Raw genomic sequence first — 24,733 nt, 5'->3', positions numbered from 1 at the left:
CATCACCTTGCTGCAGTTGAATGTTGAAGGCTTGACCAATTTTAAAATCGACATCTTAGAACTAATGAAGGCCAACCAAGTAACGGCTATTCTTCTACAGGAGCTGTTTCGAGCTGTTTCTACAGCGCTGTTTCCAAAATTCACGTCAGAAAACAAAGATTTCCTCAATTTAATCTACAGTTCAAACCATGGAGAAAAGATCAAAAATTTTATTATAACTGCTAGAAAACTTTTATGCAACGAATATATATAGAAATTTGTCCTGCAATATTTAAAAGCAATTTCACAACTCACTTCATTTGAGTTTGAACAAAAGCTTTATTTAGCCATAAGCAGACGATTCTTAGCAGCAACACGTCATGTAACATGATAAAAGAAACCAAAATAGCAAATGTTTTCGGCTTTACATTTAGCACTTGAAATATACAAATAAGAAACGCAATTGAATACAAATTTTGAATATAATCTTTAATAGGTAACTACTAACTAATTTAAATAAAAATAGTGCCATGAAAAATCACGTTAGAAATTGTTAATCATGTTCAAATAGTAAACATTGATTGGAATTTTCGAGATTGTTCGTAAGTGTTTGTCAGAGTTCAACACCAAGATGCATGAAGCACTACTTATTAAATCTTTTAACCTGGCATCGTTTCAAATTCAGGAGAGTGACTTTGTTACAAATAAAGTTCGTTTTCAGACACATTGAAACTCTCAGACAAGGTATTGTGGCGAACTTAATTAAAACGATCACTTCATCAACTTGGTAAAATTAAGAGCATTTTCACCAGTTTATGCAACAGAGAAAAAATCTAAAAATATGAAATAATACTGAATTGAGTAGCGTATTTACTAGATTTATAGGGTGAAGTAACTTCGATTTTAAAGATGTACGTTACGGTTTTATATTTAGGTTTCTTAAAAGGCGATATCTTTTACTTTTCACTAGCGATGACGATGAAGTCTGAGATTGGTCACTTCCCAGCAGCCTCTCAGTATCCCGACAAACATCGGCAACACGGAGTGGTAAAAAGATTGACTTTTCACCTTCAACGGTTTTAGTCGATAGTTCAGAGGTTGCGGTATCGCTTTTACTGAATTGAAGATGCCAATCCCCAAACATTAAAATGATATTGCAGCCTCTCTACATAACAAGCGCAGATATTGTCTTCAAATAAAAGATTTTCTACTGACACAAGGTAGTCGAACGTTATTTCTCACTTTCTTGTTAGTTTCATTACCATGCGTTGGCGTGGCGCATTCACTCGGTCATTTAATGGTTAATTTAATCAAAAGTTGAAACAAAGTTAACCGCGGCTTAGAATCGAATCAACACGTTAATTCCATATGGCCACCACTAATCCAGCAATCAATTAGATTTTCATTTGATATTGTAGACTTGATGACGATTGATGCAGTGTCATATTTCGAAGACGGAGCGAGGTAAAATGATTAAAAAAATTAAGATTATATCAAGATCCATACAATAACGCAAAACGTAGATTAAAACAATTGAAATGTAACACTACACAAGAGCAAAGGTTGGACAGCAAAACTTGAATAAAACTTGTTATTAGAAGTTTATAATGTGCTGGAAATTGTCGAGTAAATTGACAAGAAAACTTGTAATTTAGTTTAACTTGGATTTGCCAAAACTGTTGAAAAATTAGCAGAAAATGTAGAAAGTAAAAGCACCAAGAGCGTAGCATCCTGAGCCACCAGAGTTAGAGGAGGAGGTAGCAGTAAGCTTTATCAAACTAAACGTGAACAGTTATGAGTAGGGTCCGCAAAAGTCAATAAAGTCAAAATTTTTTAAGGACCTCGTCTGTCCACGAATCAAAGAATAAAATTGTTTTCAGCACCTAGGGGGGACTGTTTTTAAGAAGTTTATAGGTCAAAATAAAGTCAAAATTGACCGTAAAGTCAAAATTTTCAATAAAGTCAAAATTTGTCAAAAATCGCTTTTGACAAACTTTTTGTTTATCTTGGGAGTAATTTTTGTCAAAATCCTCATAGAAGCATTGTAAATCAGGAACTGCGACACAATTAAACTATATTAACCCATAAAAGCAGGAAATATGTCACAATGCCCACTTGGATCAGCAGTAACTTTTATCGCAAATTGTCCATTGTTTATTTATTGTTACGTATTTAATTTCTTATAAAAAAAAACTTCCTCTGCACGAACGTGGTGTTTTCGAAGATCAACCAGTTTGGATTTTAAAAATAGCTTACTGACATTCTGTAATCTGTACAAAAAAGCCTAAGCAAGCTAAATCGTCTTCAGTAAAGATTTGTGGAGATTTTACGGGTAAATTTAATGTAACTCCCGGGGGTGATTTAAGGTGCAATTTTTGCGAGTTTATAGTGAAGTGCGATAAAAAGTATTTTGTTGAAAGCCACAGGAATGTAAACGCCATCAAGCAGGATTGGAGCGACAACAGGCATCGCAATCAAGGCAAACTTTTATTGAACAAGCCCCTTTTACTGAACACGTTTGGGTCTGTAATCGACAAAATATTATGTTTGGGTAACTGGTATCCATTCAAGAAAGAACTGTGGCCTCTATAAATAAGCAATTTCGTTAGGTCAAAATAAAGTCAAAATTTGATAAAAATAAAGTCAAAATAAATTATTTTTAGATCAAAATAAAAATGGCCCTAGTTATGAGTCACTCGAAGATTTCGCAGAGTTACTTGAGAAACTAAATTCACTCAGGGCCGTGCTCAGGGGATTGTTTTTACACTCATTGTTGTTACGGAACTATTAGTATCAATGTACAGCAACGTATTCAGCATTTTACAACTTAGCATTAATATTCATTGAGTCATAACTCTAACAATTCAACTTTAAAGCAAAATAATTGCTCTAATGAACTTTACAAAACTGTAAAGACACCCCAACGTTCAAGCGGGCATTGGCTATATACAAGCGCGCATAAATAGTCACGTAGCAGTCCCAGCAAGCAAAACCGTCTTTTTAACATGGATCCGTCTGCGACGTTAAATCCACTTTAAAAGGACGGATTTTGTACATTTGCAATAATAATTATGTGTTGGAGGCGGCAAGAAAACCAAGCACTCAGGTTACAAGATATGTTATTCAACCTAATACTTTGCTTAAAATTGCAGATAAGCGATAGATAAATTTAATAATGACATTAACAAAATTAATGAATAAACTGGTGCTTGTAAATTTGAAATTGACAACCCTGCCAATCGTCGCACTTTGACTTATCCTGCCAAAACTACTTTTGTAACAAGCGCAAAGATAAGTCATGGTTACATAGCAATATGCACTTGAAATATTTAGCGTCATAAGTAAAAAAAAATAACAGAAAATTTACGAACGACTACTGTGACATTCTAAATGCATTTCTGGATTTTAGTTAACAAAACGCAACTACGAGCGTTTGAACACGCTACTTAATGTAATTATTTAATTTGATAAGTTGTCCGTGTGGTAGTAAGGAGGATGCAGTCAAGCAAACAAAGTAATTTTATCCGAAACAAAAATTCAACAAACGAAGAAAGTCTTGTTGAAAAAAACTCTTCTATTCAAGATCTTCGCTGCTGACCAAAAGAGCAGTGTTATCTATAGTGGGCCCTGTGTGTCTCATAGGGAGAGAAATTTTACCCCTTCCGCTCCCCAAACCGAGATTCATGAGCTCCATGACCGGACGCTCCACCAGCACAAACACGACATAAGCTGCCATCAGTGTGAGAACAACTGCGCCTGAGAACGATATAGGAAGTTTAGACAATTGCTGGATGAACGATATGAAATGCAATTACGTGTTTGTTTGTTGATTGGATGCACAATTTATAAGTAAATCAAACTGCACCGCAACACAGTCCAAGCCTTTTGGAAAATTTCTTTAAAGTTAATTGTGGACTCAATGTACATTGTACAGTGCATAATGCATATGCTATCTGATCTCGAAATGGCGAATGGGAGGAGACGGTTTTAAAATAAAGAAACGTGCTACAGAACAACACTGAAGTCTGGATGAAATCCTATTTTATGTATCCTTTTTTCGATCACAAAACGCAAATGAAGTTGGGGTGTTTTTAAGTGCACACGTACAGCACTGTAGCTCCTCCGAGCTTTACGTGTCATTGTTTCTACGTTCTCTGACGTCACTGGGTTCTGGAATCTGTGTCAACTGCAGGCTCTTCATAGTTCATACCTACGTTTCTTACCGCGCCTTGCTTTTTTCTCACAACCCTTAGAATTGGAATTTCACAAAGTACTTGGCCGCATTCTTGCAATTGCGTTACATATAAACAACTTTGCATCAGCCTACGTTAGTTTGTTGCGTGCCGCTTATGTGGCCATGACAAATTGATTATAATCAATGTGTCATGGCCACATGTTTTTAATCAAGACGAGTCTCTTAAACTGAAGTGACCAGCATTTAGTTTCACAATAATTCAATTCACTATGTATCGATATACACCAGAGAGTGTACTTCAGCGTATCTAGATGGCAGTGTGATCGTTCAACAGTATATCAGGCTATCAGCATACTTGCATGCTTTGGTATGGGTATCAGATTTTAAGTTTGATTTCTATCATCGTTGTACAGTTCTGTTCTGCATTCTATAATTCGTTTAATATTGGGTGTCAGATCGGTCATCTCCTTTGTCACAATCAATATGCGTAGTCCCGTGGGGAGCTACATTCATGTTCTAGAATAGGTGTACTATTTTATCCTGTAATTCTGTTGTAGTGTTTCGACGATTACTGACCCATAACAACGTTTAGTAACGCAATATTTTATTGTGAAATTTGCTTCCAGAAAATTGTGTACGTGTGATACTGCAAACTTCTTTGACTTGTTGACCAGAAGTATGAATCTTTGCGATGTAATATTAATCTAGTTTTGGAAGATTCTGGTCCAAGCAAACCTGGTATAACTATGAATAGCCGCGTGATTTGATTAGAGTTGTATTTAGAATTGGGTATTGTGAGAAATAGCAGTTGTAATGAAAAGTAAATTGAAGACAATAATTGTAGAGGTCTAGCCGATATTGAATAGATTGTAAAAATGGTTGCGAGTAGTAGTGCATATTTATTTTGAAATCGACGAAGACGTTTCTGTTCAAGAGTTCGATTTCTTTACGTGTTGGAAGTGGCGCACCGTTTGTCAGTTCAAGCATTTCATATATCATCTCAACACCAGCATCTGAAAGTGTTCATCTGACATTTTGCTGTGTTTTGGTTCCAATGTCTTTGCCCATTGAAAACATTCTTTCAACTGCAGCGCTGGAAGGTATTGGCGTGTTGAAGCGAAAAAAATACATTAAAAAGTATGCGTTAACGCTATGCGCTAAAAAACCGCTAAAACTTTACGGCGTAGCCTCAAGCGCAAACTATCCAAAAAAATGTGGCCGCAAGCGTTAGCGTAAACAAAAAGTCTACGCCGCAGAACATCTCTGCCTAAATCTTCCATATGACACCTCATTTGTCAAAATCGGAGTTAGCAGCACAGTGATAATAGCAAAAAACCACACCATTCCGCTTCAGTGATTTTCAACTACATTCGTTAAGCTTTGTTCTGGTTGAGTGTGATTTAATGTTGTTCAATGTTTTTTGACTACACTAACTTGTCAAGCACAGATCAAAGTATAAAACGGCCAAAAATAAATGATTTTTGTTACACCAAGACTGAATACCAGGGTTTAAAGTTGACCAATGACCAATTGACCATGCAATATTTTTATGAAATTTCACGGTTGAGCGATCACAAAATAGACCATGTTTCAAACGCTCATAGCTTCGTCACATGTGGTCCGATTTAAAAAAAGAATTCTTTAGAATCAGCGTGAAAATCTCTACAAAAACAAAAAATCACAAAAATTAATGATCAAAGCAAACTTTACAATTTTTGTTGGATGATCTGACATGTAATTACACTGCAATAAACTGCTACGCAAGAATATAAACATTGTTTTTATTCATCCCCACCACTATCGTGCTCGGGATGTCGCTGTAGGCTACTAACTGTGCCGCTACAGTACCATGGCGATCTTTGTACCTTGTATACTACTGTATAAGATTAAATATTTGGTATTTTCCTGAGAAAAGTTGTATTGATTGCGTTGTCTCATTTCTAAATTCCACGGCTCTGACCACACTGCAGAACGTGATATGTGCAGCAGACTGCTATAGCAATTTGAAGTACGAGGCTCGAGCTTCTCTTATTACCGGATCGAAGAATGGTATTCGTTTCTTCGTTACACAACGCAGAAAAAAGATTTCTTCGCAAATCGATGCTGTGAGTACCGCTGGCAGAATCACGCTTCACCAAACATGACACGCATCATTGAATAAATTATGTAACCGGCAGGTTATGTAACACAAGTATGATTGACGATTTTCCGCTAATGCACGATCAGACAATTATTGCCGCAACGATTTCTTCCTGTTCTATACTTTTAATTGATAAGAAGTTTCAGGATTTTACTGTTCTATTGTTCGCTTGCTGGCTTTTGCAAGTCCTTCAGGACCTTCACATTCAAGGTAATCTGCAGACGAGAAATCTTATCGTATCGTTCTTGGCAACACTGGAAGGGTGTTATTTTAAGTAACGGCAACGCAGCAGACAAATCGGTTTTATATTACAGTGATTCAATGTTAAAAAGATTGATTTTCTGGCTAGAAAAACGTAACTACAAGTTGTTGTTATAACAGTATTCAATTAGCAACATCTATCGCACAAATAAATGGTCAAGGTCAACATATCACCACAAAATCAAATCAAAACCATTAAAGTTTCAAGACTTACTGAAGAATATTGATATTAAAAACTGCATGTTGAAGAAGAAGGTATTTTCACCAGTAGCGGCAAGCCACCAAATGACCAAGGGGTGAATCAGGTAACAGCAATAGGTGAGCCTGCTGAGCGGAATGAATCCTTTCCAGGACAGTATACTGTTGACAGGCCCTGACCAACAGCAAAAATCATTAGCGAACATTAATTTTCAACCCTTTTGAATAACTGCTGATAAATTTCGAAGTTCAAGCTGAAACGGAACTATTAAAAAGTAACAATTATTTTAACATGGTTTGGAATTATCAGTTTGTTTCTATTTATACTGATAATAATAACACTGGTCAACAATTTTTGGTGCAACAAAGGGGGGGGGGAGGTTGCGGAATTTAAAGGGTGGGGTCTCCGAAAATGAAGTATATTTTCCAGTATCAAATCTTTTTTTTTTTTTACTGCAACCATCACAATATAACAAGTAATAACTGCAGTGAAAAAAACAAAACAAAAACGGATTTGATACGGGAAACCAGACCTCATTTTCAAACTCACCGGCCCAAATTATTCTGAAACCAATTGTTGACCTGTGTAATCTAATCAAAAATAGAGGCCAAAATTTAATTCCACATTCCATCTTCGCTATGATAAAATAGCTTTAGTTTTATTATACTGTATAAACAGCTTATTCATTTCAGGCTGTATATTATTTCCATTCAGATTGACAATGCAGTGTTGCACAGTTGACAATTTGTATGCCTTCACCATTAGATGTAGGCTATGTTCACCACCTTCACCACCACGGTAGTTAAACCATTAAAACGTTCCTAATACACTTACTTGGGCCAATGTATTAAGAGCACAAAAAACAACTGAAGGACGTTGTTATTTTAAATTTCAAATTATGTTTGGTATGTAATCTGAACCGTGGTCGGTGATAATAAATTGATTTGGTAGTATAGGTACGAAGTCCAGTGCGTTTTAACGATGTTCTACCAGGAATACTTACCACCGTAACCGCTAACACAAGCTATCGTAGTCCACGTCATACAAAGGCACCAGACCGGGCGAGACATGGCGTTATAGAATGCCGCTGTGCTGTAGCTGAGTGGATGGACAATGGAAAACGAAGGATAAAGACAGAAAATGATGCAACAGGCAGCACCGGTCGAAACAAACCAGCCAGCAGCTACATGCATCTGAAATTTTTATTTTAAAACACCATGACACTGTTATCCGTAGATAAGAATAGTCAGTAGCGATGAGACCTACTAAGTCTTAAACAGCTATTTGGCATATAAGTTTTCAGGATGATTTTCCAATGTGCAAAAACTAATCCTGTTCAAGATCTTATCTTATCCAGTACAATGCTAGCTTCCGGCACAGGATGGCTACATGGTAGATCTAGTTGTACTGGTTATATGTTTAGATAAAGTTGATTCATTGAAGAGATACATTTTAAAAAATAAATTGTTGCAAATTTCTTCCATGATCACAGAGGCTCGAATACAATGTTGACGTAAAAGTGTTCAATAACATTATTAAATTAAGCCTTAAGGGTTAATGCAACGCAAGAGTGAAACCCAATAAGGTCTTTCAGCATCTTGTGAAAATCAAGAACCCACGAGTATTCGAAAATGTCAAAATTTGCTTAAGGTAGAAGTTGTTTCAGTCCTAATAAACATTACGATCACTCAAACGATAGTACAACCGTGACCATGACACAAACTACATGATTGAAAAAGTGCGATACACAATTTTCCACCCACTTTTGGCATAGTGATCTTGTTGTTTTTGGCATGCAGAATGTACCCAGTGATTATGCCAATCAAATACGCGCCTATCCTGCACCATGGCTTGCCGTACACGTCATATATGTATGGATCACCAGTTGGTAAGCCGATTAATGCGGGAGGAAAGCGGGTCGTCGTACCATTATGTATGTATCTGGAAACGTTTATAAAATATAAAGGTTATTTCACAAGAAAAATGATTGGCATTTTAATGGTTACTTTTTCGTTTCGATAGATCAACTTTTTGATAGAACTTGCCTTAATCAACACAATGTTACAGTGATTAAGTCACCACTAGGTATGATGATTGGTTGAAAAGTAGCATTAATAAAAATTTCTAGAATCTTCAGCCAGTTCTCGCAACTGATTTTATTTTGAAGTGGGAAGCCAATTTGTTAAGTGAATCCCAGAGCAGGTCTTATTCCCATGTCCCGTTGAACAGCCGACATAACAGTAGTACTGCCTAACCTAACCCTAACCCTGCGGTTTTCCCACAAACCCAGGCTTGCATTTTTGAAATTTGAGTATTTTTTTGAAATTTACGAGTGGCTTGTTTTTTTTATAACTAGCTTTTTCAGTTTTTGAAACTGAAATTGAGAATTGTTTGCTATATTCATTATTCAATTCCGCCATTTCCCTTTTTTCTTGGTTTTAAAATAGTGGTTGTGTAAAAATACGTCACCGTATTCCTGTTGTCGTGGCAACGCTGCACAACAAGAGTGTTTCGCCATCATCAAACTACAGTACACACAGTACTATGACAAGATTCAATAATGATCTTTTTTTAAAAAAGCAACCTTTCCAAACTAACAGTATTCCTGCTGCTTATAGCTACAACACAATTGCGCACAACGCAATACCGCCACTTCAGCGGGGCCATCGCAATAAGATACTTTGTGAGAGAAGGAACTACGTCACTTTTAGGGTCGTTATATCATACAAGAGTCACACTTCATCCAAGTTCTTTCATAACTTACGCGGATATCAATCCAAACATCTCCGCTTGGGGCTGCTGCTTTGTGTAAACAGTGAACCCTCCAGTAAGGACCATGCTTACGACCAACACCAAAACTAACAGACCCATGCCAATCCGAGGGGATCTGTAAACCCAAAATGTTAAAGAGAAGTTTAATACATTCAATATCAGTTTAACAGTCACGTCAAACCCAAAAGTTATACAATTTATTTTTGCGATTGGTTTTCTGCTTTACGAGAATAACAAAACAAACAAGTCAATGAAAATGTTCATGCATGGGCAAGCTAGACTTGGTGAAATATATTGCAGCTACTGCAAAGAATATCACAGAGGCTCAACACAATCATATATATCTACTGAAAAATATTCTTTTTATTCAACAAATGTTGTAGAATGTCACAGATTTACCATACGAGCATTTAGCCATGACAATTTTTCGGATTGAAAAGCATTTAACATAAAACTTGATTTAAAAAAAAGAATCTATCAAATGTTAAGAATAATAACTGTGCACGCAGAGGTGAGCACTGAGCAGTCATTAATTTCAATCACACATAAGCAATAAATCATATAAGAAACTTACTTGTATAAAGTGCACAAGAAAATGGGAGCCAACAAGTAAAATTGAAAGTCGTTCGCCAGGTACCAGCTTATAGCATAGCACTAAACAAGAAAGTTGGCATTGGAATTAGCGGAATTAGCCCAATCGGGTGATTATCCTTCCTTTGTTTTGACAAGCACCAGGTTGTTGCATAAGATGCCCATGAGCACAAAATAACTAAACGAACCAAATCAGAACACTTGGTGCGGAAAACCCGCAAGAAACCTCGCAGACAGAAAAATCCGTCATTTTTACATTAATTCAACGTCTAGAGATGGGAAGCTGATTTCTATGAACTACAAAGCTTTGGCAGTGCAGATGACTGAAGACTCGTATGAGCTGCTGTAACTTTAAACGAAATAAGATAAAAATATGAAAAAATAACTGTTTCAGGTTGCACAGTACGGTACATGAAAAAAAAGATCCATTGCATGAAATAAATGAAAATGGATGTAAAAATTCTTGTAAATACACTTCCAAATATATAATAATTAATTGATCGTACAAGCAGAGTAACTGTTAAAAAACTCTTTTAAAAATGGTTGCATAATTCTTCCAAAATAACCTTCCACAATCAACTAGGTCAGGGATGGCGAACCACTGACCCGCGGGTCACGAAGTGACCCATCACAGATTTTCAGTGACCCACTTGTCTTTTTTAAAATAATGAAATTTTAACAAATATTTCAGCAAAGAACAAATGTTTCACTAAATATTTGTAATAAGGCCCCACCCTATTTTAATCTAGTACCGTACCGAATTGCCATATAGCAGTCTGACACAACTTAAGTTGTGGTAATGTTTTACAGCGATTTGTTGAATTGTTGGAAGAAGTAGCCTACAACTTTTTTTAGCTGAAAAAAATCAAAAATATCCACAGTTAAGCGAAAGTACGTGGTTGAATGATTTACATTTTTTCGCTGATTTCACAATGCATTACAATAAGTTAAATACTAAATTGCAAGGCTGTGGAAATATTGTATTATTATTATCCATGTTTGGGCATATTAAAGCATTTGAGAAGAAACTCGCTATTTTTTCTGTAGACCTTGAACAAGGTCAGCTGAAATATTTTCCTCAGTTGTTGAAGCACTTTACCAGCACCAATTAAACTTATGAACAAAAGCCAACTGCACTCAACAAGTATGTTTTACTGACGAAAGAGGCCAAAAATGTAATGTCGGAAAGGTTTGCCCAGTTCCGAAAGCTAGATACTACATTGCAGTTCATTCTTTTCCCGCATGCAATTCAATTTGAAAATCTTGAATTATCAAACTTCGAATGGCTTCGTCTTTACAACTTGGAAATTATAGACTTTCAAGAAAGCGCAGTTTGGAAAACAAAACTTGTAGACTTAAATCATCTCCTACAAAAAATTGAAATGAAAACGGATATGGATGGTTGTGAATTTCCTGCTGTTGAAAACCATGCTGAAAATATAATTCTTACAAAGTGGAACTCCCTGCTAAATTCGTTTGAAACTATGAAAAGATTTGCGGTAGCTCTGTTAATGTTGTTTGGTTCTTCATATTCGTGCGAATCTTTATTTTCGCACATGAATTCTATACAATCAAGCACACGGAATCGTCTCAGCTCAGATATGAGTGCTGCATGTGTGAAGCTAAAAACTACGGATTACCAACCAAGGATAATAAGACTTGCAGAGAAGATGCAGCAGCAAGTTTCGCATTAACATGTAATTAAATGTATGACCCACTTTTGCTTTTTCAAGGATTAAGGTCTCTTTTGTGACCCATGCACTAAAAAAGGTTCGTCATCCCTGAACTAGGTCTTGTCTAATGCGCTTTGCGATACCCCAAATTTTAGCATAATAACCCCAACAGTCCATCATGTTACTCGAATACTAAAAAATAAATACAAAAAATACTTACAGAATTATTCACTGATGCAGGATACAAATTGTTGATGTACAGGAGGTTTGTGTACCAATACTTAGAACACAGGTCTACCTGAGAGTGGCCCACGCCTGGCCACAATGGACCTTCGCCTAATTTCAACCAAAGCGTAACAGAAATAAATAGGATGAAAGCATAGGTAGGGGTCAACCTGAAAGAACATGTTGAGTCATAAAAAAAAACAAGACCTACGTTGAGAATGAAACAATAAAAGTCCGTCAAACATGTAGCGCAAAGTATCCTTGAAGTAAACATCAGCATTAGAAATCAAATGGACTTCAATTAGAAAATGATTTCTTCCATGAACTCACATAAATGATGGAATGATTAAGGCAATTTTGAAAACGTAACGTTAGAGTTCAACATTCGATCAAAAATGGCGCATTGACTGCAGCACAAGTTTGTTGTAGGCTGGTGATGCACTACGCGTAACGTTTTTGTCAAATGTAAAAGTAGAATTTTCTGGCCAAAAAATGGTAACCTAGACCGAAATGATACTTAATCCATACAATCCAGTGGTTCTCAAACTTGTTTTAGTGCCACGAGTTCAAAATTTGTTTTGTCTTGCGACACACCAACAATGAATTTCTTAAGACTCACATATTAAAAATTTGTGTTGTTTGAATCGTAGCCTACTACATCAATGATATTTAACACAACAGTTTTATTTTATTTTTAATGGCAGTTTCAAAATCGTAAAAGCATGTGATACACATTACACACAAACATCTTCGGAGCCGGCGTTGAAAAAAAAGTGGACAGAGTCAAGCCGGTACCGGATTTCATTCCATCACCATTGAAGCCAGAATTCTAAATAACAAGGCAGCACTCAAGTAAAAATCTGCTATATCCTACCTCATATAGCGATGGAGGTAAAGCTTGAGTACACTTAATTTTCCATCTGTTTTGACAAGATGGGCCATTGTCAAATAAGCCATCAACAAACCGGACAAGAAGAAAAAAGTGTCCACAGAAAACGATGCATTCACGACAGCTTGAAACTCCCAGTGATCGTACAAATATTGGAAGATAGAAGAAGGATTGCCTGAAGAGAAAAAAAACAAAAGTTAAAAAGGAAATTTTGATCTAACAAATAATGAAACTTTTTCTTGAGATGTTGTGGTTTTAAACTTTCAAAAACACGTAAGAACTTGTTTCGTGCAAAAGTTAAGAATGTATTTTGAGCAACTAATAACGCGCAATCAAAAGGCTGGTAATTCGACGCGTATCAAGAGCACGGAGTTTGATCTAAGCTTAATGACGTTAAGGAGGGTGGGAACAGGAAATGGGTTTCTGCTTCCTTGTCGATTTCAGGATTTCATAAAGAAAACAACTTCTTGATCAAAATCAAAAACTTACTGATAGAGTTTATAAGTAGCAACAGGGAATGTCCCAGAATGATCCAGAGAATGCTCATGAACCGCATGCCATGCAAGCAGTGGATGTCAGTTGGCTTTGACGTTGTGTCAAACAATAATCGTGTATTTTTCAGAAGCGAAAACGACGTTAACAAGGCATGGGTTTTGGCTGCAAAGCAGTAAATATAATCTTGACGTTGAATACACATAACAAAACATGTACTCGTCTATTTATATCAAATATAGTTATTACTATCTGAAGCCTTTACAAATTGTTTCACCTAACGGATCATCAGAAGGTCTTATTCAAATAGAATCTTGAATAAGACCTTCTGATGATCCGTTAGGTGAAACAGTTTGTAAAGGCTTCAGATAGTAATAACTATATTTGATATAATTCGCTCTGCTTTGCCTTTTTGCTTAGCATTGAGCACTTTTTGTAGTATTAATAGTTTTCATTGTTTTTACTCGTCTATTTATGTGCACACAATAAAATATGCAGTTATGTTAACGATTTTCTGACTGTTGTTAATGTGGGTCTGCTACTATTCGGTGAGTCCGATTCGGTGAGTCTGATTCGGTGAGTTCCTAACCTCTAACCCCTTTCCTTAACCCCTAACCCTAAAACGGCAATGATAATTAGGGTACGGTACCCGATAATTAAAAAAAAAAATTAAAAAAATTACTGAATAGGGATCGGACTCACCAAATCGGACTCACCGAATCGGCCTCATCGAAACGGGCCATTCCGTGTTAATGCACGGACATCAGTTTAAAAAAAAAACATTGTAAAAAGCACACAAAAAAAAATACGTAACCAGTTTGACCATGATAAAATGCTAGATCTACCGGTAGGTGCGAACATACCAAGCCTGCAATGAGAAATCACCCTAAGGCCATTGCACTTAAAACCTCTTTAATTTACTTAAGCTATGGCAAGCATGGTATTGGACAAAAAGCCGCAAGTGCTTATCTGTCCATTATCTTAAACTGTCAATTATGTGTTCTTATTATACAAGCAGCACTCTGACTAGAAAACCGCACGGTTCGTTGTGATTCTAGTCTATCTATTTGCTCATTATGCATTCAACTTGTAATATTGAAATACAATGGTGAACTGCATTAAAAGCCATGTAACATTAACACGATAAACGTATAATACTTTCATATAATCCAAAAGCATATATTTGTTATATTTCTTACTCGACTTCTTTACTGATTCTTCATTGGGGGGAGTAGCTGACATGTACTCGTATATAGTGGAAAAAAGAGCTAAACAAAGCAGTAGGCTGCAAAGAACTCTGCCGAAAAGCAATGTTAAAATGAAATGTAGCATAGAAATTTAAATATTAATGTAAATAATATTAATAATATTTGATCTTTTAATAATATTTAATTCTTTTGTATCTTTTGATTTTTGATCCTTTGTAAATATTAATAATATTTGATCTTTTCTATTCTTTTACTATATTACCTACTTTTTTAACACTTTCATTAAATTCTATAATCATTAATCATCTTAATAGTATATCATTCTTTATTATTGTTGCAGTTTATACTGATGAAGCCACACTTGTGTGGCGAAAGCTCTGTATTTAAATAAACCAATTCTTCTGATTTGGTGTGATATTGTTTACTTTCTTAATGTAGCAGCTTTAAAATGAACGGTTTGAATTTTGCAGCTAGCAGCTACCCCTTTTCTATGTTACGAAAGTTTGACGTTTTGTTCAGCAAAGAGTTAATCAGAAATGACCTTAATTAAATGAATTTAAGTTAACTTCTATTGTGCGATCTTGTAATAAAAATCAATATAAACTACTTTTATATCCAGGTCCTTAAAGGGCGGGGAAACCAAAATTAACTTTTGCAAGTTTTTTGTTTCAGCGTGATGTCATTGTGTACACTGTACAACATGCGTATTAGAAAAAAAATTCCAAATTTTGTTGCCCTCGTCTCGCTAAGGCCGCTTTTGTTTGATCCCCGTTGGTGAGGCAGCGCGCGCATCCAGCTGTGACGCTGTACTCTGTGACGTTACAAGGTACATACAGTATTGTTCGAATTAATTGAAACTGTCAAAAAAACAGGCTGAATTTGTGTATATTTGGTTTATTGCGATAATTTAACAGATGTGTTAAATTATCCCGCCCTTTTAATACCTAATGTGGCCTCCACCTTTTATCAATATTGCACGAACACGGTTTGAAACAATTTTTAAGTGTTACAAGGTCAAAGCCTGTGTCACAATCAATGTGCAAGGCGTCGCGTCGGGCTACTTTGCGTCTTGACAGAATGTGCTGTTTTCATTATGGAATTTTGAGCAATGTGTTATTATCGGGTATTGACCTGAAGTAACCTTTGAATGAGAAATCTGTATTATGTAACATATTTCCAGAATCGTCTGTAAGCATGCAAATCTGGAATGTTCTGTTGTTTTTCATAATTTCTGAGCGTCGTTTGTCATGACGTCATAAGGATGTTTACCCGTAGATGTCCGATTGCGAAATATTTATTATGTAAGATTCTTCTACCCTACGTGACATTCTTTAAACTTCTTTGAGCTTCTGCTTTACATTAATGCAACTTGACAGAACAATGTGACATTACGTAACCTTCTCGATGTTACTAGACCGAAACAACCTTCTATAAATAGTGGTGTAATTTGCGTAATGATTATTATGGGAGTCGTATTATGAGTTGATTGTTATCATGAGTTGGTGATGAGAGATCATTGTTGTAGTAGTAGCAGCTGTTAATAGTCGCAAAGATTATTGTTGATCGAGAGTTGAAGTATTAAATACGAGTAAAGCAAAGTTGATGCTAATATAATTTCTGATTGAAATTAGAATCGTATGAGAAGCTGTGAGTGGATCACGTTAGACTCGATCAAAAGCCGCAAGCGTTGGAATCTATTGCTGCTTACTGTTACTTTGATTAATTGCTGGAAGTGGTGAACCATTCGTTGGAGTCCTTCAAGCGTTTTCATATATATCATTTCACTAGTAGAACTATCCGTGAATTTAATTGACTGCTTTTCGGTTTAACCCATTAAACTACGTCATTGAACCTTTCCAAGTCTTTTTCCTGGTAAGAGATAGAAAGAAATCGTGACAGCCTGCAACACATAACAGCAGTGTAAAAAAAATCAACTGTTTTTTTTTCGGTAGATAACCGCTGACATTGCAGCATCTGAAAGATCAGGCCGCGAAAAAGTCAGCACACAAGTGCCCTGGAACAGAAATAGCTTCCCAGTTTCTTTGGTTGGTGGACATATTCTCCGGATCCGTTGTCAGCAGGACATTCAGCAGCTCTTTAACGTAACCTTAACAAAAACGTTAAGTGAACGTCTTTGCAAGAATTGTTAAGGTTCATTTTACAAGCATTTATCTTCAGCCTGTTTTCTTGACAGTTCAATTAATTCGAACAATACTGTACTGTATGTACCTTGTGACGTCACAGCGTACAGCTGGATGCGCGCGAGGCCTTGCAAACGGGGATCAAACAAAAGCGGCCTTAGCCAGACGAGGGCAACAAAATTTGGATTTTTTTTCTAAAACGCATGTTGTACACAATGACATCACGCTGAAACAAAAAACTCGCAAAAAGTTAATTTGGGTTTCCCCGGCCTTTAAAAAGGGGAAAGTACAATTGAAATTGTCCTATTTTCGAAAAACATAAACGAAGGCAGTATGATAATCATTTTTTTCATCAATGTATGAAATATCTTAACTTCATTTAACAACACAAACAAAACTAGTCATTAGGTATGAACACAAAAATCACGTGGCTTTATATTCCAACAAACCGTATAATATAGATAGTTAGGGCAATATATGGTTTGACCCCAAAAAAATTGCAACAAAAGATTTTTCAACTGATTTGATTAGTTTTGGGTGTCAGTATTGACATATTCAAAATCTTAAGCGATCCAACTTACGGAAAGTGGTTATTTTCAAGATGGCCGCCAAACCATTAAAATAACAGTAAATTGACCAAAACTCGGTCATCATATGACCAAAACATGGAGTTTTGGTGTCTATATCTAGGTTTTTATACCCTGTGAAGTCAATGAGACCATTTTCAGAATTGTTAATTATCTGATAGCCTATAAATTCAATATGGCAATCCAAGATGGCCGCCAAATCAATAAAATAACAGTAAATTGACCATAACTCGGTCATCATATGTTTAAAACGTGTAGTTTTGGTGTCTATATCTAAGTTTTTATACCCTGTGAAGTCAATGAGACCATTCTCAGAATTTTTAAATTATCTGATAGCCTATAAATTCAATATGGCAATCCAAGATGGCTGCCAAAACAATTAAAAATGAACAATAACAATGTAGGGGAAGGGAAGGTAATTTGATACGGAAGGTAATTTGATACACCCCCCCTACAGAAATGTACAAAAAATATTAGTCAAAAATATTGTCATTAGGTGGAAGATCTGTGAAAATAATGCCTACAAAATTTGCACCATGCAGCTAACTCGTGCTTTTATGGCATAAAATTGTAAAAGTGTGTTTTTTGAGTATTTTCGTAAAATTTTTAACTCATGATTATTTTCGTCTGGAAAATTAAAGAAAAGTTCCTGAAAGATGAAACCAAACTCATTTGACAGTTCATTGATAAGGCTTCAAGGGCATGTCACGTTTTTTCTGCAATGTGCATCCAAGCATACAAAAATCAGAATTTTATAACTTTTTTTGAAAAAGGTAAATTGATACATGTGGAGAAGGTAAATTGATACAGTATATTAAATTATTTTTTGTGACTGTAATAAATGTTGCCATTGATCTAGTTGATTTAAATAAGTTATTCTTTATTAACAAGACCTGCTACTTTGGGAAACAACTATTATATGCGCTTTCATAGGCCTACACGCTATCTGTTGTCAAAAAATGAGAAAAGCGCAAAGCACCCCCCTTGAATAAGAACTCCAGTCAATGATCCTTCCCATGTCCATCCTGCTGCAGAAGCTTCTTCGCACACATAGGCCTCAACAGTCATCTTTGCACCCAAGCACGCCAACCACATATAAAAATTTTCATTTATTGCTTTGTTGTCAAAGGGGATTTCTGTATTAGTTTTACTGTATCAAATTACCTTCCGGGTGTATCAATTTACCTTCCGTGGAAGGTAAATTGATACATTTGAGTGACGTTTTTAAAATTTCAATTAAAAAAAAGTAACAAAAATAGAAAAGTGAAAATGTTTTTAAAAAGTGTGTAAGGGATCAGACTTTCGTTTCAGCTTAAAATCAATAGTTTGTGTCACGTAATTTTCAGTTAACAGGCAAAAATGTTAAAAGTGTATCAAACTACCTTCCCTTCCCCTATTGGTTATTAAAAACCGATGAATTTCTATACATATTTGAGTAAACTAAGCAGGCATAAAGAGTTCATACGATGTGGTCATGTACATCAGTAGACTCTTGACATAATCAGCGTAAAGAAAGCACATGGATCAAGTATTACTAAATCTCATCGCTGTCACTCTCCATGTCATCGTCTGTAATTATGTGATTGCTGTATGGGTTGACACATGAACCAGTTTGGCATGGTCCACATTCAGCATGACATGGTAGCCCATATCTCCGGCAACTGCAGTGAGGTGGACACGATTCGCAATTGCTGTGTATCATTTTCAGTAGGTTGTACGGGGGAAGCTTTCATGTCCGTCATGGTTGGAATCATCTGATTATTGTCTACTTTCCATCCCCAGTCTAGAGCATCCATACCATCGTCAGTAGCCTACCCATCCAGACCATAATCTGGTAGTAAACTCTGAGGCAGTGGAATTTGGTAGAGGATGGTGTAGGTTAGGGTGCACCATTTGCCCCAAAAATTTCAAAACTTCTGTCATTTCATCCTAACTTTTTTTTACTTGTGAGGTTAGCTTAGTAAAAGACAACTTCAAAATTTTGTGTCGTTTAGATAAAGTTTGACCCCCCCAGCCGGCCATTATTTAAGGCCACTTACAACACTTTTTGATGATTTTTGCCACTAGAGCGCGCTGTGGATAATAATCAACTAACAGTTTAGTTTCGGCAGATGCCTTTCTTCTTACTCATTCATTAAAAAAAAAATTGGTCAAAATAGGATGAGAGGGTGCAGAAATATAGGGAATTTTATATAATTTTATGCTTAAGATCGCCCCTAGTGGTGATAATACATTATCAAATAACTAGCTTGTTTGTTATCCAAATCAAATGAAACTGGTGTCTAACCCCCCATTTTCGAGGGTGGAGATTTCATTTTTGATGCTTGGTTTTAACAGATTTGGTACTGAATGACAAAAACATCATATTTTTTATTTTACACTACTGTATGCAAAAGATGAAATTGTGTTATTACGGAGAGTTGCGGTTTTTTATATTAGCTTACACAAAATGAGATGTTTAATGGAGAAGTAAAGCAATGGCTTATTGCAGGGGTTCTTAAACTGGGGTCCGTGTACCTCCAAGAGGTACGCGGACTAGTTTTAGGGGGTCCATGAAGGCAAATGGAAATCTTAGTGTATAATTTCAAAAATGAATTGTTGTTTTGTTGTCTTTGCCACATTGTTGTTTTTACCGCTATTTGAACATTGCAAAATTTTATCAGTTGCAGCTAAGCTAGACGTCAGCTAGGCTCGGTTAAGATTGTGAAAGGTTTTTGGTAAAGAGAGCCATGGCTGCTATAATCCCTTTTGCAACTACATATTTATGTGAGTCTGGATTTTCATCCTTGGTAACTATCAAAACAAAGAGTCGAAACCGATTGGATGCAAAGGATGACATGCGTGTTGCCCTATCAAAGACGAAGGCACAATTTCATGTTTTTGTTGAAGACGAACAGCAGCATCCTTCAAATTAAAGAAATTAAATCAAAGATATTGAAAAACAATCTGCATTCGCTATTTTTTAAATTTAATGAAACATAAATTTTGTTACCTCAAATCAAAGATAGTTACTACTCTCTTCACCCTAAAAGGAGGATCATCAGAAGGTCCTAATTCAAATAGAAATAAATTTTGTTACCAATTCATTTCAATTTTATTTGGTTATGTCCAATTCATGCTGATCTAAAAAGTTTCTCGGACTAGGCCATAAAGGGGGTCCACGCAAACCAATTTTGTTTTAAGGCAAAGGGGTCCGCGTTAAAAAAAGTTTAAGAACCCCTGGTTATTGCAATAAACTATCAAATAATAAATATACAAATAATAAATATACAAAAGAATTTGCCTATATCATTGTCACTTCAATTGAGGCAAATTACACTGGGAAACAACTTTGAAACAAATTTTTGTTGACTTTGATTTCACACTTGATTTAGGCTAATTCCGGTGTGCTGATTTCAAAATTGTGGCCAGTTTTTTTCTATCACGCCAAGTGTTTGCTCTACAGCATACATCCAAAGTATGCAACTTTTCACCACTTTAGCCATATAGCTTTTTTATACGTAATTAGGAATGCACAAGCAAAACATATAGTAAGTTATATACAAGAAGGGTCAACTCAATTATTAAGCAACAAAGGCATAGGCATCGATTTAGGTCGATGCTTTTTCCCACACTTTTGGTTGGAGGATGCAATCATCCAACGAAACTAGATTAGAATGGTAAAATTAAAGTTAGTTGCTTTCCACTTTCAACCATGTATGTAGGCCGTTTGTTTGTTAGAATACTATCATGTCTGCTACTGCGTCTGCTGTTTCTCGTCGTCAGTGTGTAAATAACCTGGTTTCCTTTTGCTATATATATTTGCGGCAGTTTTACTTTCCTAGCCAAAGAAAAGACGTCAGTGCATCTGTCAAATAAGCCTACTTTGCATATTTTAAAATAAAACTTGGTGATAAAGATAAGTCTTGAGCACCCCACAAGGTATGTAAGCAGTGTATCGAGAGTTTGCGGATGTGGACCAAGGGAACACGTGACAAATTGGTATTCGAAACACCTACGCTCGAAGATTTGGATCATGATGAGTGTCTTATTGATGGCAGGCCTAATGATGAAGATTTTGAAATTGAAGATGATTCAGAACTTGGAGTATTCCATCAGCATGAGTTGAATGATTTGAGACTAAGAAAAAAGCTTCGGAACTTAGCATCCAGACTAAATGAGAAAAACTTACTTGGAAAAGGAGCGAAGGTACCATATCGTACTTTCGATCGAGAGAAAGTGTGTTTTTACCGTACTTTCGAAGTGACAGTTGCATTGTGTATTTGTGGCTTTGTGTATTGCCATAATGTAAAAGGTTTACTAGAGGAGTTGGGAATTCCGATCTACAACTTAACTGAATGGCGAATGTTCATTGACAGCTCAAAGAGGAGCTTAGTACAACCTTCTCCATAATGTCAATTTATACGGTGTAGTACCAATTGCACATTCAGTTAGTCTTCGTTAAGAATACGGAAACATAAAAAGAGTTATGGAATCGTTGCAATATCACAAGCACAATTGGATCATATGTGTTGACTTTAAGATTGTATGTTTTCTTCTTGGTCAGCAACACAGATACACAAAGTACCCCCTCTATTTGTGTATGTGGAACAGCAGAGCCCAGATCAGCACTGGATGGAGAGGAATTGGCCTCCGAGATCTGACCTTAAACCTGGTGATCCCAATATTCTACATGAGCCCCTTGTTGACAAAGAGAAAATTATTTTCCCCACCTCTGTATATAAAGCTCGGCCTAATGAAGCAATTCGTTAAAGCATTGTCAACTGAAAGCAACTTTTTCAATCACCTCATTTTGGCTTTTCCTGGCCTGTCAATACAAAAAATTAAGGCTGGTGTATTTGATGGTCCACAAATTCGGCAACTCATCAAAGATGAACGATTCTGTGGTTCAATGTCAGAATTGAAAGAAAATGCGTGGTTATCATTTAAAAACCTTGTCAAGGGATTTCTTGGGAGTACACGGGCAGAGAATTATATTGAAATTGTTCAGAGGCTATTGGAAAGCTACAAAGAACTCGGCTGCAACATGAGCATCAAGATGCATTTTTTGCATTGCCATCTTGCTAATTTCCCGGAAAACATTGGTGTGGTCAGCGATGAGGAGAAAGATTCCACCAAGATCTGAAGGTGATGGAGGATATAGTGATATATGAGTGAATGAGGATATAGTGCCCTATAGTGTACAATTTGTAAAATAAGCATCAAAAATGAATTCTCCACCCTCGAAAATGGGGGGTTAGACACCAGTTTCATTTGATTTGGATAAGAAAGAAGCAAGATATCTGATAATGTATTATCACCACTAGAGGTGCTCTTAAGCATAAGAATGTATAAAGTTGCCTATATTTCTGCATCCTCTCATCCAATTTCGACCAACTTTTTTTTAAATGATTTAGTAAGAAGAGAGGCATCTATTGAAACTAAATTGTTAGTTGAGTATTTTACACATCGCCCTCTAGTGGTAAAAATCGCCAAAAAGTGTTGTAGGTGGCCTTAAATAATGGCCGGCTGGGGGGGTCAAACCTTGTCCGAGCAACTCAAAATTTTGGAATAGTTATTTTCTAAGCTAACCTCACAAGTAAAAAAAAGTTAGGCTTTCTTGTAAAAAGTTGGGGCAAATGGTGCACCCTAGTGTAGGTGGCAAATGTTCAGGGTGAACAAAGGACTTGGATGTTGTAATTTTCTTGACCAATGTATTGCAGCGCTGTGTTTCCAGGTTACTACTGCCATCGTTGCCAAACATAACGGTCATAGCTTTGTTTCCAAGATCCTTAATCAAACAGGTGATCTCTCCATGCAGGAAGTGATGAAGCACGAGCTCAGTACATGCCAACCCGCCTTGTTTGAAGCTAGACATTTTTTCCAAGAAGCCGATAAGTCTCAAATAGCTCCCGCCACCACAGAACATGCCAGCAGTGTGACGTCAGGCGATTATGAAGTAGTGAAAAAATCTGCCCCGAAAACCGATCACTACGTTCTTGATGGGGGGTTCTTGTTGCATCGAGTGCTATGGAAAGCTGGAGACAGTTGTGGGTCTATTGTACAGTCGTATGCAGATTATACCATTCGTCATTATCGCTTAGCAACGGTGGTCTTTGATGGATATGGTGGTCCGTCTATCAAAGACAATACCCATCAAAGACGCGGCATGAACGTCCACCGGGTTGTTCACTTTACTGCAGACACCAAGTTCATTGGAAAGAAGGAGCAGTTCTTGTCTCGAGCGTCCAACAAGGAAGGATTAATTTCGCTAATTTCTGCTCAACTGAGAAATAAAAGCTGCAATGTGATCAACGCACCAGGTGATGCAGATGTTGACATCGTCAAGACGGCAGATGGACAGCCCTCATAGACATGGTACGACTTTAATTGGTGAAGACACGACTCTTTTAATATTGTTACTATACTATGCTAACACTGACCCACACATTAAAGACCTTTACTTCCGCTCCGACAAAGCTTACTCAACCAAGATACACGACATCAACAAACTGAAAGCAATCACCGGGCCAGATATAGCCTATGCTCATTGCAAACAGCTCCTCTTCATTCATGCATTCACCGGTTGTGATTCAACGTCAAGAATATTTGGTATCGTGTCCACTTCACTGTAGTTGCCGGAGATATGGGCTATCATGCCATACTGGATGTGGACCATGCCAAACTGGTTCATGTGTCAACCCATACAGCAATCACATAATTACAGACGATGACATCAAGAGTGACAGCGATGAGCTTTAGTAATACTTGATCCATATGCTTTCTTTACGCTGATTATGTCAAGAGTCTACTGTACATAACCACATCGTATGAACTCTTTATGCTTGCTTAGTTTACTCAAATATATATAGAAATTCACCGTTTTTTTAATAACCATTACCAATACATTGTTATTGTTTATTATTAATTGCTTTGGCAGCCATCTTGGATTGCCATATTGAATTTATAGGCTATCAGATAATTTAACAATTCTAAGAATGGTCTCATTGACTTCACGGGGTATAAAAACCTGGATATAGACACCAAAACTGCATGTTTTGGTCATATGATGACCGAGTTATGGTCAATTTACTGTTATTTTATTGGTTTGGCGGCCATCTTGGATTGCCATAATGAATTTAAAGGCTATCAGATAATTCAAAAATTCTGAGAATGGTCTCATTGACTTCACGGGGTATAAAAACCTAGATATAGACACCAAAACTACATGTTTTGGTCATATGATGACCGAGTTATGGTCAATTTACTGTTATTTTATTGGTTTGGCGGCCATCTTGAATTGCCATATTGAATTTACAGGCTATCAGATAATTCAACAATTCTAAGAATTGTTTCATTGACTTCACAGGGTACAAAAACCTAGATATAGACACCAAAACTG

At 36.4% G+C, this 24,733-nt stretch overlaps 1 protein-coding gene across 1 annotated transcript; it reads right to left on the bottom strand.

Moving 5' to 3' along the window:
* Nucleotides 1-217: 217 nt before the first annotated feature.
* LOC145764773 (nose resistant to fluoxetine protein 6-like) lies at nt 218-14,707 on the bottom strand. Its single transcript, XM_082576443.1, has 10 exons — nt 14,616-14,707; nt 13,414-13,581; nt 12,910-13,099; nt 12,031-12,205; nt 10,121-10,200; nt 9,539-9,661; nt 8,538-8,715; nt 7,778-7,967; nt 6,790-6,948; nt 218-3,735 (listed from the first exon to the last, which is right to left on the bottom strand). The coding sequence occupies exons 1-10, from the start codon at nt 14,656-14,658 to the stop codon at nt 3,554-3,556; spliced, it is 1,488 nt and encodes a 495-aa protein (XP_082432569.1). The 5' UTR covers nt 14,659-14,707; the 3' UTR covers nt 218-3,553.
* Between the last annotated feature and the right edge of the window lie 10,026 nt (nt 14,708-24,733).

The sequence above is a fragment of the Aplidium turbinatum genome, chromosome 2 (genome assembly GCF_918807975.1).
Source record: "Aplidium turbinatum chromosome 2, kaAplTurb1.1, whole genome shotgun sequence".
NCBI classification, from domain to species: Eukaryota; Metazoa; Chordata; class Ascidiacea; order Aplousobranchia; family Polyclinidae; genus Aplidium; species Aplidium turbinatum.
This window is presented reverse-complemented; position numbering and strand designations above follow the sequence as displayed.

What these genes read in the sequence shown, in the direction of transcription:
- LOC145764773 (XM_082576443.1), bottom strand. Translation starts at nt 14,658, where the DNA reads ATGTCAGCTACTCCCCCCAATGAAGAATCAGTAAAGAAGTCGA. An exon ending in ATGTTTGGATTGATATCCGC is followed by an intron (nt 8,716 to 9,538) that starts GTAAGTTATGAA and finishes AAACGTTTCCAG; the next exon opens with ATACATACATAATGGTACGA. An exon ending in ACAAGATCACTATGCCAAAA is followed by an intron (nt 7,968 to 8,537) that starts GTGGGTGGAAAA and finishes TAAAAATTTCAG; the next exon opens with ATGCATGTAGCTGCTGGCTG.